The sequence below is a fragment of the Staurois parvus genome, unplaced genomic scaffold (genome assembly GCF_062004578.1).
Source record: "Staurois parvus isolate SC_StPar_1 unplaced genomic scaffold, SC_StPar_1.0 ptg000026l, whole genome shotgun sequence".
Classification (NCBI taxonomy): domain Eukaryota; kingdom Metazoa; phylum Chordata; class Amphibia; order Anura; family Ranidae; genus Staurois; species Staurois parvus.
The window spans coordinates 514,269-531,826 of NW_028317822.1; the positions used below are offsets into that span (position 1 = coordinate 514,269).

Sequence of the window (17,558 nt, forward strand, 5' to 3'; positions counted from 1 at the left end):
GGTGGCAACCGTATTTGTGAGGTGAAACCATAAACTGTATAATATCTTAATATAAAGGATTAGTGTCCATTGCTGCATTCAAAATGGCTGCCACCACCACAAAGAAAAAAAGCTGCGCGCTAGTCAGGACAGCCACCCTGTCCACAGCCCCCCCCCATGTTACTTGTACACATCAAAACCACTGAACGTTTCGCCTCCCAACAAAAATAGCTGCTAATTTTCTAACCCGTAGAATAAAGCGACAAAGGATTTCGGAACGATCCCTTTAATATGTCGATGCCTGCCACAGTGTGAAATTGAAAATTAAAATTTCTGAGGGAAACTGGAGAGGGGAAAAAAAAAACCCTTCTTTGAAACATTTGTTTAGAGAGCGTAAGCTGAAATGCCTAATTAATTCTTGCTTCCTGGCTGACATGTATAAATGATGGCCGCTTGCCTGTCCGCAGCGTCCACCTTATATCGTTAAAGTTGCGCTGCCTGCGAGTTGCCGTCTCAGAATCCGGAGACGCAGATTAATGGAAGCTGCTGGGCACAACAAATTAAGTTGACGTTGATGTATGAGAACATAATAGCATGATGATCCCTGCGTTACATCGCCGGGCACCTCCCGCTTCATTTGGCTCTTGTTAGGATCGGTTAGGAAGGAAAGTGATGAAATTTTGCACAGTGTGTTCTGATGGGTTTTCTCTCTTCTTCTCTTTCTTGCCCTCAGACTCATCCAAATGCCAGCAAGCTGCCCCTAAAGGATGCATTCACATTTGATGACTACAGGTTGGTTATTTATTTTTTTTCCCGTTGCTCTATCAAAGCACCCAGAGAGGCAGATTAGCTTTCATTTATCGAATTTAGAATGAGCTAGACAGTCCTTGGCATTTGTTTTAAAGCTGAATTCCAGGCGGAGATTAAAAAATAGCTTTAAAAAAATGTAATGTAGTTAGATACGTTAAAATCACGAAATGTGTTTTTGAAATGCAACTGGGGTCAGCACCTGAATTTGATTGATGCTACCCTATACAGGATCATTGAAATGGAGGAGGGAGAGTCAGCATTATTTGCCAATCAGGTGTGCTGCAGAGCACATGTGCTAACAAGGAACATGCTGAAGGGTGGAGAGATCATTGTGAGCGGAGAAATTAGCTCATTAGTCTACTGCTGCTGCTCTTTCACTGTAAAAGGCTTGGGGGGAGAAGGGGAGGGTAGTTACCAATCTGTGTTGTTTAAAACGAATATTCATTTTTTTTTTTTAATTCAAATAAAAAAGATTTTATGTGTACCTACTTTGTGCAAAAATACTGCACAGAGCATTCCCTCTTCTTTAGCAGTCCCTTGCCAGTGATGTTCTCTCCTCCAGGTGCCTCCTTTGCAAGTTGGATGCTGTGGAGGCACCCGTGCGTAAGTGCTTCTGTGCTGGGCTGTGTGCATTCATAGACACACAGAGCTGGTAAGCCACTCCCAGTCCCTCTTCACAGGAGTTTGACTGACAGCAGCAGGAACCTCTGCCTCTCCCTGCTCTCAGTGTCTCCTGTGAGGCCAGGAAGTGAACGAGCAGTGTTACAGCCAGGACAGTGCTGGTGCAGTGATAGGAGTCAGGTAAGTGTTTTAGGGCTGGGAGTGGGTAGGGTAGGTGGCGGGGAGTTTGTTTTTTTTTTTTTTTTAACCTAAGAAAGTTAATTAAGGTAAAAAAACATTTTAACTTTAGAACTACTGACTGCATTATAAATAGTCATGTCACCAACCAGGCTCTGGTTTCATAGGCTTCCATTTATGTTTCAACTCTGTATTTAGCAGTTTACCTGGAGTTCAGCTTTAAGTGTAGGTTCACAATAAACACTCACTGTCCTTGCAATATGCAGCGGGTGTCACTGCAATGTTACGCAGGTTGCAAATGTAGTGAGTTTGCGGCACCAAATCGCATGGTAGAAACCTACCATGCAGTTCAGTTGCAGCCTGGAGTGATGTGGTGCAATTTTAAGCCATTCAAAATGAATAGGCTCAGATCGCACTGCAATGATTCGTATGTGAATTACACAGGATTGTGGTGCACGTTCCTGTGCAATTTATGGTGTGAACTGGGCCTAAAGGGTAACTGTAGCCAAGTTATTCTATAAATGTATCGATTTGAGAATTTGTAAAGTGTATCTATACCCAAAACTTCTAGAGAGATTTCCTCTCACTTCCTGTTTTTGGGAATTACACAGGATTGTGGTGCACATTCCTGTGCAATTCATGGTGTGAACTGGGCCTAAAGGGTAACTGTAGCCAAGTTATTCTATAAATGTATCGATTTGAGAATTTGTAAAGTGTATCTATACCCAAAGCTTCTAGAGAGATTTCCTCTCACTTCCTGTTGTTGGGAATTTTTTTTTTTTTACCAGGCAATAAGTGAGGGAAAATCTAAATTAGACAACAATACAAAGCTGACAGAGGTTCCAGCAGTCTACCACTTCAACAGAACAAGATGTCCTGCAGAAATAGCAGTTAGGGGGTTGAGACAAACCATTTATCATTGACATGGGTGCTTACAATGGTCAGATTTTATTTACTTCTGCTGCTCAAAAAAATGAAAGGAACACTCTGAGAACACATCATATCTCAATGGGGAAAAATATCATGCTGGGTATCTATACTGATATGGACGGGGTAATGTGTTAGGAACGTAAGGATGCCCCATCGTTTGATGGAAATCAAAATTCAAAGGTCCCCCCGAAAATCTAAGTAAAAAAAAATGATGCAGGCTAGTCCATTTTGCTGAAATTTTATTTCAGCAACTCAAAATGGTGCTCGGTAGTTTGTATGGCCCCCACGTGCTTTTATGCATGCCTGACAACATTGGGGCATGCTCCTAATGAGACGACGGATGGTATCCTGGGGGATTTCCTTCCAGATCTGGACTAGGGCGTCACTGAGCTCCTGGACAGTCTGAAGTACAACGTGTAGGTGTTGGATGGACCGAAACATGACATCCCAGAGTGTTCTATTGGATTTAGGTCAGGCGAGCGTGGGGGCCATTCATTGGTATCAATTCCTTCATCCTACAGGAACTGCCTGCATACTCTCGCCACATGAGGCCGGGCATTGTCGTACGCCAGGAGGAACCCAGGACCCACTGCACCAGCGTAGGTTCTGACAATGGATCCAAGGATTTCATCCCGATACCTAATGGCAATCAAGGTGCCATTGTCTAGCCTGTAGAGGTCTGTGTGTCCCTCCATGGATATGCCTCCCCAGACCATCACTGACCCACCACTAAAACGGTCATGCTGAACGATGTTACAGACAGCATAACGTTCTCCATGGCTTTTACAGATCCTTTCACGTCTGTCACATGTGCTCAGGGTGAACCTGCTCTCATCTGTGAATAGCACAGGGCACCAGTGATGGACCTGCCAATTCTGGTGTTCAATGGCAAATGCCAATTGAGGTCTATGGTGCCGGGCAGTGAACACAGGGCCCACTAGAGGACGTCGGGCCCTCAGGCCACCCTCATGAAGTCCATTTCTGATTGTTTGGTCAGAGACATTCACACCAGTGACCTGCTGGAGGTCATTTTGTAGGGCTCTTGCAGTACTCATCCTGGTCCTCCCTGCACAAAAGGAGCAGATACCGGTCCTGCTGATGGGTTAAGAACCTTCTATGGTCCAGTCCAGCTTTTCTAGAGTAACTGCCTGTCTCCTGGAATCTCCTCCATGCTCTTGAGACTGTGCTGGGAGACAAAGCAAACCTTCTGGTAATGGCATGTATTGATGTGCCATCCTGGAGGAGTTGGACTCCTGTGCAACCTCTGTAGGGTCCAGGTAAGGCCTCATGCTACAAGTAGTGACATTGACCCTAACCAAATGCACAACTAGTGAAAAACAGTCAGAAAAGATGAGTGGGGACAAAAATGTCAGTGGCCTCCACCTGTAAAACCGTTCCTGTTTTGGGGGTTGTCTTGTTTTTGCCCATCTAGTGTACCTGTTGTTAATTTCATTAACAAACAAGCAGCTGAAACTGATTAACATCCCCCTCTGCTACTTATCTGACCAGACCTATATCCCAGGAGTTTTTGACTTGATGCTAGACTCTGATGAAAAAAAAAGTGTTCCTTTAATTTTTTTGAGCAGTGTATTTATGTAAAACCTTTATGCCAAAAGGAACAAAACTGTTGCTATAACGGATTATAAAGTGTGAGCTAGAGTTTGGCTTCAAATTGTTAGAGAATTTAAATCTGCTAGTACAGCTAACACTCCCCTGCCCCAAATTACCAATGCTGTTGTCCAAAGTTGCCCCCTGTGCTCCTTCACCCAGAGTGGGGGCACTCTAATACAGAAGGTGTGTTACTGATCAGATCACTCGGTGAAAACAGAGGAAAAAAATAATGCAGCCATCACATCTAATAATTTGTAAGCTGAGGGTTGAAGGAAAAAAAAGACTTTATTCCCCCATTTATACACTCAGCGTGGATGGAAAAATCCTTTCCGTTGAACTGTTGTATTCTGGCAGCGAGGAGACTTCCCTTCCTTCAGAATGCACTGATCAGTGCAGCCGGCTATAGCCAGCGGCACTGATGGATCTAGAAAAACCTGAGAGTGGTTGCAGAGAAGTCGATATGTAGATTGATCTCTATACTACCAGCCTGCTCATACATGGATCAAAAGTTGGATGGTCCCTACTGAATCGGCTGAATTTGTATCCATACATGACTAGCTTAAAGTGTTACTAAACCCACAACAGTACAAGCAAGTCTGTATATGTAGTAAAGCATGCTTGTTGTACTCACTGTGGAACCTAAGGGGTTTATTCACCACATTATTTGAAAAGGCTGTTTGATTCTGTCTTTTCTGATCCTCCCCTTCTTTTACTGTCCCCAATCCATCTGCTCATAGTACAGAGCCTAGGAGGCACTCTGCACATGCTCAGTGTGGTGTGTTTTGCTAGAGAGGTGTTTTTTTTTATTGGTTTTTGTTTTTTTTCTTTTTTGGAGAGTGCATGTGATCAACACAGGGCCAATCAGAATTGTCCAGACAGAGGGTCAGGGGTATACAGTCTCCTAGGACAGTCATAGGAAAATGAAAACTCCTCCTACAAGATTAACCAGTGCTCAGCCGAACACTGATAGAAGTCACAAGGCTGCTATATACTACTGTGAGAGACCAGATATAGTGAATTCAGGGTCCTGGGTTTAGTAATACTTTAGGACCTGACAGGAGCTGTATTACCCACCCCTACAGCCTCTTTGCTGGGAGCTGCACTCTTCGTCTTCTGGCTGGGCTCTGCTTCTTTTGCACAATTTCTATTCATTCCAAGGACATTTGTCCTAGTGATGGGTTGCCCTGCCATAGAAATAAATAAAAGCAGCGTCCAGCTGGGAGGCTTCTAGAGAGCTGCACAGCGAATTACAAGGCTCATTCACATGGACGCAGAGGTTTGTATATTGCATGTTTATGTGTCTTTTTATGCACCCTTGAGTGATAGACGCTCTGTGCATCCACCGCCAGCAGCCTGTTAAAAAAATCAATGACAGGAGCTCCTGTATCTTTCCACACATCCGAGCGTTTACAGTGTGCATTCAGGGCCATGCATCCATCCCTGTACCTATGTAGATATTACCATGTTCGGGGAAGATCCATAAATCTTCTGCATTGGTCAGCCTGTCACTGAGTTTTACCACTGGCAGCGGGTGCCCTGAACATCTCTCACTCCCAGATGCGTCAACATGTATATCAACTTGCTGAATGGGCCTCTGCACCTGTGTGAATGTGCCCTACATGTACTCAAAGTACAGTTGTCTTTGAAAGAAAACCTGTCCTATAAGAAATAAGGGGGCTGTCACTGACAACCTGTCCCCCCCCCCCTCCTTTATGAGGGAGGTGATGATGCATGAAGACACACACACTGCAAATACTGTCATATGCAGGCCATAGACGGGGAGAAAACCGGCCTATTTTTCGGCCGAAAAAAAAAATCGGCTGATTTTCGGATCGTTCGTGGGGTAATCGGTCGGCTGTTTTTCGTGATTTTGACACTTTTTTTTTTTTTTTTGGTTGGTCATGTTGGAAAAAAAATCGGCCAATTTTGTCATTCGGCTGATTTTCGCGGCAATGATGGACAAATGATGGACAAATTGGCCAATCTTTTTACCGATTTTAAAAAATGCGCATGAGCAGTGACCAGCAAGAAGAAGAAAAAGAAGAAATAGAATATGAATAAGAAGTAGAAAAAGAAGAAATAGAATATGAATAAGAAGAAGAAAATAGAATATGAAGAAGAAAGAAAAAAAGAAGAAATAGAATATGAATAAGAAGAAGAAAAAAAAAAGAATTTCAGTCCGATATTATATTTGACATTTAAAAGTATAGCAACATTGTATCTATTGGTATCCAAATAGAAACCTCTGTATCCGAAATGGATACAAATAGATACATTGTTGCAAATTTTTCTTCTTCTTATTCATATTCTATTTTTTCTTTTTCTTCTTCTTATTCATATTCTATTTCTTCTTTTTCTTCTTATTCATATTCTATTTCTTCTTTCCTCTTCTTATTCATATTCTATTTCTTCTTTCCTCTTCTTATTCATATTCTATTTCTTCTTTTTCTTCTTCTTATTCATATTCTATTTCTTCTTTTTCTTCTTCTTATTCTATTTCTTCTGTCAAATATAATAGCGGAGCTCTCTGCAGGGACACCGCTATTATATTTGCTGGCCGTAGACAGGACGAAAATCAGCCGACTTTTTCTTACCAATGGTGGTAACATCGGCCGATTGAACGACCGATTTTTCGTTTAAAAAAAAAAAAGAAACGGCCGGTTTTCTCCCCGTCTATGGCCTGCAATAGACTGTGTCCATATGTTGACAGTAGAGAGACTATTATCTTTGGGAATCACTGACTTGCAGATTCCAGGCTCATTCTTCAGAAGGTTAGTACACCAAGGTAATGGAAGAAATAGGGTTTTATTTAGTAGGGACATCTACAAAAATATTGTACGAATCTATTTCTGTACCCAATTGTCACATTTCAGTGGAGTGTACCTCTATTGTTTTATTTTGATTTCTTACTGCACAAGCAGACATTTGTTAACACGTGTTTTCCTGGGTACAGATGGGCCGTGTCCTCCGTCATGACGCGTCAGAATCAGATCCCTACAGAGGACGGTTCACGGGTGACTCTGGCATTAATTCCACTCTGGGACATGTGTAACCACACCAATGGCCTGGTAGGTGATGCTTTCTGCTTTGTTTAGTAAGTACTGGTAGAAATATGTATTGATACGTATATCATATCTAAAGGCATACATCTTTTAAATATATACATCCTCTGCTTTCAGAAAATACATGCTGGAAGTTAATTAGTGATTTTTCAAGTCCATAAATTCATGAAGCATGTGAAAAATTGACTATTATTGAGGCTATTACTTAGCCACCAAGGAATAACTGACACTCATGTATGGGGGAGCATGTGACCTCCTCCCATGATGCGGCGTTCAGCCCTTAGCGTCTAATCACTAGTCAACCCTTCATCAACCCTGTATAAGCTCCAATACCATCCAACATAGAGCTTACCCAGTGTCAGGACTACTCAGTGCGGCACAGTCCTGTGCGGAAAATAAGTATATGTGGGGGTTGGGAGCCTTAAAGTGGTTGTAAAGGCTCAAGGATTTTTTTTCACTTTCATACATTCTATGCATGAAGGTAAAAATCCCTTCTGTGTTCAGCATCTTCCCCTAATACTTACCTGAGCCTCATCACGATCCAGGGATGTGCACAAGAGACTCTCCATCCTCATTGGCTGCACAGAGCAGGTAAGTATAACATGTTTGTTGTTTGATAGCATTTTGTTTTGTTTGAGAGCAAAATAAGTCATATTTAGGCAAACGGCAAAGGGGTTGAAGTGGAAAATGTGTCAAGACAAAGCCTAACTTTGTAGAGCCTAAGTACAAGGCAGACTGGGCATGGATACAAAATGGCTTTGGCTGCTGTTTCTGGAAATTAATTCTGTTTTGAGTTCTTGGTTTACATCATGAAGCCCTAAAAGCTAATTCCACTTTCATGGGAAAAAGAAATGGCCAAAAAAAAATATATATATCCCAAATACTTCCAAAGGAAAATCGCCCAAAGGGATGCAGACCCTGCCACTTTCCTCTTTATAACCCTGCAAGTGCAGCATCTTATTGATAATTATAAAGTAACTCCTATTCACATTCACTTTGCACATGGACACAGACATATGAGCAGCTATTTCTTAGGCTTCGTTCACGCTTCACTTTATTTGTAACTCCTGCCAAATGCCCCTATAGCGTTTGACGGGCGTTTGGGAAACGGTTTTAACGCTCCCCAAACTCCTTATGCGCGTTTTTGCAACATTTGCAAAGCATTAAAACTGCACCACAAATGCCTGTAATGAAGTTTAATGGTATTAACGCTGCAAACTCCTGCCAGGCATTTGAGAAACGTCACCATAGACTTGAATGGGAGGCTTCAACTCCTCCTGACTGGACTTGAGGCGTCCGTTTTGCCACAACGCTAATGCTTCCGTGTGAACAGCACTGTGTGCTGCCATGTGCAGAATTTTCATAGCCCTTTTCAGAAGCATTAAAAACGCTTCCCAAACGCCTGTCTGATGCCTGCTGACAAAGCTAGTGTGAACGTAGCCTTAAAAATAAAAAAACTAGGACGTTTGTTAAAACCCTTGCAATGTACATAGATCACCCAGAAGGGAATGTTTTTTCACAACAAAAGTGGAGCTACTTTTTAAATACATGCCCGGGTCCACCTAGAGGAAATATGGAGCCCTCCCCCATGGCAACCAATCACGTTTCATCCCTCAAGTGAACCTTGACTGGTGGAGGCAACAGTTCTAGTTTTCTCATATCCGCCACTTTGATGTTCCCATCAATTTTTGATCAAATTCTTGCATTATAAATCCTGTTTGTTTCCGAGGTGTATATTCGTGCTGGCCTTTGACCCGCTGATAGTAGGAAGTCTTCTTTTCATATATGTCAGTATAGCCGCACTTTTCCAGAAGCCAAGAGCTTTCATAGTGCAACAAACTTTGTGCAGCTCATGTGAAATGTAGTTTTGAATCGTGCATTGACCTGAGGAGCTGGTCCACCTATTCCTAGGTTCTTACCCCATTTTACAGCCATGTTGTGGCTGTGCAGAACACTACATTTCTTCCTCATTGATATGGGATAGGTATAGGGAATGTCTTTTATTTCACATCAGGAGGAATGACAGTTCATGTATAATTGTTATTTTATCATGAACCGTTTTATAATAAGCCCCTGGAAAGAGCACTTATCAACCAGCCAGTTCCAAAATGACACTGGATATGGCAGTTGAATTATGATTGGCTATTGTATTTGCTTTTAGACCCTTTGTGTCCTATAATAATGGCACAGATCATGCCTGATTTTTATATTTTGAGACATTTTTAGAATATTCAGTAAAGGTAAGTGTAGAGAGCCAAGCTGATTAGCAGCACACATTTTTCTATCAAGCAACCAATCAGAAGTAATTAACTGGCTGGACAAAAAGTGACACTGCCAGGAGAAATGGCATTGCCAAACTCCTTCAGAAGTTTCTGCTCCCATGGCTGTCATAATGATCAATCTGCTTCCTTACTTATTGAACCACTGACCCAGAACAAGTGGCACTTGAAGTCAGAATTCCTGTTTAACGGTCTCTGGACAGGGACTGGCATGTTAAAGTAGAATTCCAGCCTAAACCTAACTAGTATAAAACTGCTTCCTCCCTCTTCCTAACACCTATGCTGACTAACCTGTGTTTAAAAAAAAAAAATTGTGTATATATATATATATATATATATATATATGTGTGTGTTTATGTATGTGTATATGTATATATATATGTATGTATGTATGTGTGTGTGTGTATATGTGTATATATATATATATATATATATATATATATATATATATACACACACACCCTATTTTTATCCCAACATTTGGTCTGGTCACATGATCTGGTTGCCCTTTGGCAGTTAGTGGTGGCTGCAGGACAGAGGAGAGAGCACCGACAATGGATGGATCATGGGAGCCTATGGGTGACGTCACCATTCCTGGAATCTCCAGCCATTGTCAAGCACTCTTTCCTCTCCCCTGCAGTCGCGGCTGCCTGAAGCAGGGGATCAATTGACCAGACCGGAGAGGGCTGAAAATGAGCAAGTATATACCTTTTTTTTGTTTTGTTTGTTTTTGTTTTTTTTCCTTTTGTTTGTTTTGTTTTTACCCAGGTTAGTCAGCATAGGTGTTAGGAGGGGTGAGGGGACATTGTTAAGGCTAGTTAGGTATAAGCTGGAATTCTACTTTAACTCGGAGGAATATTCTAACAATCAATGAGGTAGAAACTTTCAAATAGACCAGCACTAAAACATTGGCACCCCGATTCTGGCAGACAAGTTAGTGTTGGAGAGGAATTGATATTATAATAGTTATTAGGTTGCCTTGTAGGATGAGAGTTATGATTTCTTGGAGAGAGGGCCTAATCGTAGATTAAAATGAACCAATATTAAGGAAATAAATTTGCAAAGTAAAGCTGGGAAACCACAGGTTGAAAATTGGCCACTTGAGCAGGAACCAATCGACTTTCAGTCAGTGTATACAGCTATATGTCCATCAGAAGCTGGCCTGACAAATGCCTTTCGACAAAAGGAACATGCTGGAAAACCAGAATCCAATCAGCGCTTGCAGCCAATGGCGGTGACCAGTGTATTTTGCTGGGGAGGGGGGTCTCCCTGTCAGAATACAATAGCACAGCCGGGAGAGATTGCCGCACCAACATCACTTGTGTTGGTACGACAATCTGTTTTTTGTTTTTTTTTTGTTTTTTAACCTAGCAAAAACTTGCAGTGTGTACTGGGCCTCAGCCTTAAAAGTAAGGTTGCTGCTCCTTTTTTCACCAGGCTCCCAGCCTCAGTCTGCCAATGGAGTCTCCTGAAAAATGTATTCTAATACTGACTTTTTTAAAGTCAGTATTTGCATAGGGCTAAATACACTCTGCTTGTGAGAACACTCAGAGCTGGTGATTGGCCACTTGGGGCAGAGCCCTACATGGCGGGAGACAAGGGGAATACTCATGTATATCCCAATCTTTGAAGTACCTGGTTTTTGGTTTGGCTCTGGTAGCAGGTCACATTTAGTAGGTGGTCTTTTGCTGCTTAACCCGTTGTCACTACTGTGTCTCGTGGTGGGATAGAAACTGGCAGAAGAGAGCACAGACTGGGAGCAGGCATCCAGTACTCTTAGAAATGTTGGATGCTGAAGATTGTTCAGACAGGGTAGCGCTTGAAGACCATGGAGATCAGAAGCATGAACTGTGGGAAGCGTAACTATTAATCCTTTTATTTAAAGGAAGCCCATTTTGAAGCTTTTTTTTTTCCAAGTAGCGGCACAGTCACCATGTCCTTTTTGGGTTAGAGCAGTGGTCTCCAAACTGCGGCCTGGGAGCCAGATGCAGCCTTTTGCTTGCTTCTATCCAACAGTGGGGAATAATTCTCCTAATGACACCAACAATGGGGCAGTTTCTCTGGAAAGCACCTCCTCAAGAAATATAACTGCACAGAAGGAATTCCACTATGGCAGAAGAGGTGTTTCTGTGATGACAGGTCCCCTTTAATCTGCAATCTCTTTAGTGCACTTTGCACTACCTCGTGAAATAAACCCCATCTTGCGCCCATCCTCCCGTTGGCACATTCAGCATAACGGCTGCAGCAAGCAGGTGTTAAATGAGAACCCAGTTTTGCTTCTCTTAATACGGCGTGTTTGTGATCCCCAGTAGGTTTCATAAAATATTCAGCTCCAAACCTGTCACGTCAGGTGGAACAGAGTCGCACGTTGAATGATTTTCATTAATGTTTCATGCCGTCTAAAGAGACAATCTCCCTGCAGGTAAAATAGTATCTAATGAGTTGAAATCTTTATTCATTACTTTTTTCCCCTCTTGCTTAGATAACTACCGGTTATAATTTAGAGGATGACCGATGCGAGTGCGTGGCGTTGCAGGAGTTTAAAGCCGGAGAACAGGTAAGATGTGGCAGAGTGGACCATTTGTGAATTAAGAACCATATTGTGAGTTTGTAGCCGGAGGGCAATTGAGGGATGTCTACAGAGAGCCTGAATAATTACTATGGCGACTTCTTATAGAGCCTGAGAATATTCACATACATCTGTTTATAAATAACCTGATCGAAAATTCCCCTTTATGTGTAAGCAGAAGGAATCTGCCCACGTTATGTGATTTAGTAAGCCAATTATCCTTAAAAGGCAACGATGTCTGCCGCACCAAAACATTATTTTACATTTAAATTAGATCTAAAACTAAACAGGATGATGTGTAGTTTGTTAAAGCACTGTGTAGCATAAACAATTGCCATATTTAAAAAAAAAAATAAAAAACTGTTTTTGCTTTTTTAAATTTTATTTTGCATCTTAATTGTGCTGATTTCCTGCAAGCTGTTTTAGCCATTTCATGTCTATATGCCCTCGCTCTGGTGTTGGCAGCAAATCATTGTCTTGACCAAATTCCTGATGGTTATAATGGTGAACCATGCCTGCGCAATGAGCAACAGGACAGATGCTTTTTTTAAATTTTTTTTTTTAAGTAATTCATGTGACAACGCAGGCGCACAATTAGGAAACCATTGTCACCCCACAGCAGGAAGTATCTAAATAAAGGTTTTCATGGCAGGGTAGCCGGGCATTCTTTAACTGAAAGCTGCAGATTAAAAAAACAAAAAAAAAAAACAAAAGCCACTTTTGAAAGTATAACATTATTTTAGTGATTGGGAGTATCTAACCCTTCCCTACCAAGTGGAAAAAGGGAGGCTTTACCCCTTCTAGTTTGTCCTAACCAAGTACAATAGAAAGGCGATTTGACTGAGTTTCAATTTAAGGTCAGTTGGTGAGCTGTTACTATTCATTGCACTGCATAATAGAACTGCAAATTCTTTGTTTGTGAAACAAAAGAATGGGGATGTTAACATTATGACATTATAGTGAGCACACTGAAGGGTACACATGACAAAGCAGAGTTGGTTAGACTTTTGGGCACTTCATAAACTGAACCTCATCTCACTGCACATGAGATTCTCATTCATCCCCCCCCCCCCTCTTTCTCCTCTCCCCTCTCTATCCCCCCTCTTTCTCCTCTCCCCTCTCTATCCCCCCTCTCTTTCTCCTCCCTTCCCCCCCCTCTCTTTCTCCTCTCCCCCCTCCTCTCTCTCCCCCTCTCTCTCCACCCCCCTCTCCCCCTCTCTCTCTCCACCCCCCTCTCTCTCCACCCCCCCTCTCTCCCCCTCCCCCCCCCTCTCTCTCCCCCTCCCCTCTCTGTCTCTCCATCTCCCCCTCACCCTCTCTCTATCTCCTCCCCTCTCTCTCTCTCTCTCCCCCCTCTCTCCCCGTTTCTCTCTCTCTCCCCTCTCTCTTTCTCCTCCCCCCTCTCTCCCCCCTTTTCTCCTCCCCCTCTCTCCTCCTCCTCTCTCTCCACCCCCTCTCTCTCCCCCATCTCCCCCCTTCTCTCCCCCCCTCTCTCCCTCCCCCCTCTCTCCCTCCCCCCTCTCTCTCCCTCCCCCCTCTCTCGCTCCCCCTCCCCTCTCCCCCTCTCACCCCCCCTCTCTCTCCTCCTTTCTTCCTCTCTCTCTCCACCCCTCCTTTCTCCCCCCTCCCTCCCCCTTCTCCCCCTTCTCCCCCCTCCCTCTCTTTTCACTTTGATTTTCGGGGTGTCTGTGAATTCAGTCCTCTGTACGTTGATAATTTTCATTTCCATCAAACGATTGGGCATCCTTACATTCCTAACACATTACCCTGTCCATATCAGTATAGATATCCAGCAGGAGATTTTTCCCCATTGAAGTCTGATGTGTTTTCAAAGTGTTCCTTTCATTTTTTTGAGCAGTGTATATAAAATCCATGACCCTCTCACCTCCTGTGTCAATTATTGCTGTGAGTTTGGAGGTCTACTTCTCATCCCTTTTTGTTCTGAGGTCCCTGTACTTCTATTGCATTATCCTCACCTAGCCTCCCTTTTATATAGGTGCATGATTCTCTCAGTCCCTTCCTTAACAGAGGCCTGGTACTCTACCCTTCATTGTTATACATTCAGGATCTCCCTCATCCAAGATTTTAGAATACTATGCTTCAAGCCACAGTTGTTGTCCAATATTCATGCTTTGAGGTCACTGATTGCATAGCCTAGTTTTTGGCCTTTACCAAACAAACATTTTTGTTTTCTTGACCACTTTTGCTGTTAACCTAAGTTTCCCCCCACCTGTTGTTCCCTTTATTATGATGATGCTTGGTTGGCCTCCTCCACTGTATTGTTGAGGTCCATTATTCTTGAAGATAAGTTTCCTTCACTGGTGATACCTGTCCTGACCTGGAGCATCAGATTAATTATTGATGCCTTTCATTATAGTAGCAATTTTCCATATTGATACCTGATGTTTTTTTCTCTGGCATTTTCACCAATTGTTCCTTCAGATACACTTCTAGTAAGATTTCCACATCAGTTGGATCCTGAAAACCTGTGGATGTCCCTCATATCTATGATTTCTTATATCCATTTGTTGCTTAACGGATGATCAAAAAAATGATTTAATTGGTGCAAAAATCGTATTTTCTTGTAGTCCTTTGAGGGACACAGGTCCAGTCACTTTGTCTTGGCCCTTGTACTACTTGCTGACAAAACTGATGCATAATGGTTAGCGATGAAGTTATAGTGGGTGGGCCATCGCATTTTTTTCTGTTTGCTAGTGTCTCATCTCCTAACGGTAGCTGAATAAAACCCACATGTCTATGTGTGTATATGTTTTTTATATATATATATATATATATATATATATATATCATATAAAAGCTCTGTTTTTAAAACTCTTAATAGTCTGTCAGGTTAACTTTAACCGCCTGTCATAACCTAACCTCCAACTAATGCTCATCAGTAAATTAACCCCTACAGGAGCATACCTGCCTTATCTAGTCTGAAACCTGAAGCTTTGATATTCAATCCTACTAGTCCGTCATCAAGATCTATCGACGCTCAGATTTTTTCATGAATATCTGAAGTATCAGACTTTTACAGACTGGTCCCTTTAATATCCTGTCCAGCATATACAGCTCAAGCCTCAGATGTGCATGTCATTGGTGTTGTCTGCTTGTCTGAGCCTGCCAGCATCACAGAAGAAACCTTTTATGGATCGAATTTGTGTCTCACGCATAAACCACACAATCACTTTTACGGGGTGGAAGATGGATAATAATTATTTTGCTATCATAGTTGGATAAACAGAGCAGTGGGTGTCTCTTGTCCAAATGCAGAGAATATATTTTATATTAGGCTTCCCCCTTTTCTTTGTGATTCTTTCTTATCTCTTTTCTCTTGTCCAAACGCAGATTTACATTTTTTACGGCACTCGGTCAAACGCTGAGTTTGTCATCCATAACGGATTTTTCTTTGAAAACAATGCTCATGACCGGGTGAAGATAAAACTAGGCGTCAGTAAGAGCGACAGGCTGTACGCCATGAAGGCCGAGGTCCTAGCCCGAGCAGGCATCCCGACGTAAGTAGCATTTGTGTCCGCCTTTTCTTGGAACACTTCAAATAGTTCTTGTGTAACCGGTGCTGTACCACAAAGCTTGCCATAGTTGTATTTCATGGTGTGATGAAGCCAGCGTTGATAATAAGTTATGCTGAGAAGTTTGTGTGAAGTGACACTCAAGTCTTCATTTGCTTCATGGCCCTTCAGGTGCCTCCTGCTGGTAAGGGGATTAGAGACTATGGAGATCAGCAGACTGCTGTTCCTTCATTGTCCAATCATCAAGCTGGCATTTTGTTTTGACCTGATGTTATTCTGTCAGATGCTGATTGTAATCTGTCTCTTTTTACAGTTCCAGTGTGTTTGCTCTGCATGTCACAGAGCCTCCGATATCAGCTCAACTGCTGGCCTTTCTTAGAGTCTTCTGCATGAGTGAAGGTGAGATATCTGAACTGTCTGTTATGGCCGGATGCAATTAACCATAGCAATCTGACCAGCTGTAGATTAGATTTTCTTTGGCTAACCTGATAAAAGCAAGAAATGATCTTGACTTTGAGCATCACCTGCAGTTGGTCTGCCCCTAATGCACTAGAGCAGGGGTGGGCAAACTGCGGCTCTCCAGCTGTTGTGGAACTACATTTCCCATGAGGCATTGCAAAGATTACAAAACTGACAATTACAGCTATGACTTGCAGAGGCATGATGGAACTTGTAGTCCTGCAACAGCTGGAGAGCCGCAGTTTGCCCACCCCTGCACTAAAGGGAGATATCAAGCACATCTGTTAAGTCAGACATACATGGATCAAAATTTGTCTGGCTCACCAGGGATGGGCCGAAATTCAATCCATATATGGGCAGGGAGGTTGAAGAGAATTCGACCTACTGATCAACTTCTGTACAACCACCCTGCTTGATCAGTGCTGCAGGCTATAGCCTCCAACATATGCACATAAGAAGTTTGTTTCAACACAAAACAATAAAATCAACAATAAAGATGAGTGAAAAGTCGAATATATCAAAAGTGCAGTAATGCTAAAATCTTCAACACACTTGCAAAAAAAACTGAGACCGGTAAAGCATGCCTATTAAATGAAAATATCTGGAAGAGATGACCAGACACCTTGTGCCCTCCACCACAGGTAACAATGGCCGCCTACTAATTAAGATTGATCCCTACGACAGAGATCAAGCAAGCATGTTAACATCCAGCATCCAACTATCTGGTTAAAGTCGCCAACTTTCAGCCTGGGTCACTCCTTAGGTCAGCAAGTCAGGTCGGGCAGCACCCACATTCATCCGAAGGAACAGAAGGCCGCACATGGTGTAAAACTGCCACATTAACTTCTAATAACCTCCCTGGAGGTATTCCCGGGTGTAGCTCGGGGTAAAATGTCTGTACCAAAAGCGGTAACCCCGAGCTACACTCGGGCTTACCATGCGGCGCTGCATAGGGAGTCCCTGCAGAGCTTACCTTGTCCTTCGCTCCCGCGATGTGTCCCCTGCAGTGTCCCCGGCCATCTCCTCCGGCTGATTCCGGCATCCGGCTCCTGTGTTCCGGTCCCTGTGACGTCGGGACGTACGGGCGCAGCCGGCAGCGGGAAATTTGAAAATTTTAAAAAAATTTCATTTTTTTCAAAACGATTTTACATAGTAAAACATTGCTGTTTCAACCCATTTCACATACATTTTGTCCCTACTGCTTTGTCCTGCACCCTGCCTGCATTTTGATTGTTCTTTCTGCCTGGAAACTTCCATGGCGTCCAAAAAGTGTCCCTTTAGGTCAAAATCGGTTTTAGACCAGCTAGAGAACAGCGATAGTAAATCAGAACCACTTGCAGAATTGAGTGATAATGATTTGTGGGGAAATTCATCATCAGACACTGAAAACAATTTTGCGACTTTGCTCAGTGATGTGCGAACTTGGCGCTATATTTCAAATTTCAGTGTTTTTGGTTTGATTTTATTATTGAATTAAATGTATTATTATTATATTATTATTTTTTATGATTATTTATTAAATTACAAT

At 42.6% G+C, this 17,558-nt stretch overlaps 1 protein-coding gene across 1 annotated transcript in view; it reads left to right on the forward strand.

The window, feature by feature from the left end:
* Positions 1 to 17,558, forward strand: part of SETD3 (SET domain containing 3, actin N3(tau)-histidine methyltransferase) — a 117,778-nt gene that overhangs the window by 85,965 nt on the left and 14,255 nt on the right. The window contains exons 9-13 of the mRNA XM_089656399.1: positions 713 to 771; positions 7,082 to 7,196; positions 11,952 to 12,026; positions 15,390 to 15,556; positions 15,885 to 15,970. Of these exons, the coding sequence (XP_089512525.1) occupies positions 713 to 771; positions 7,082 to 7,196; positions 11,952 to 12,026; positions 15,390 to 15,556; positions 15,885 to 15,970 (502 nt within the window). The remainder of the gene's footprint in view (positions 1 to 712; positions 772 to 7,081; positions 7,197 to 11,951; positions 12,027 to 15,389; positions 15,557 to 15,884; positions 15,971 to 17,558) is intronic.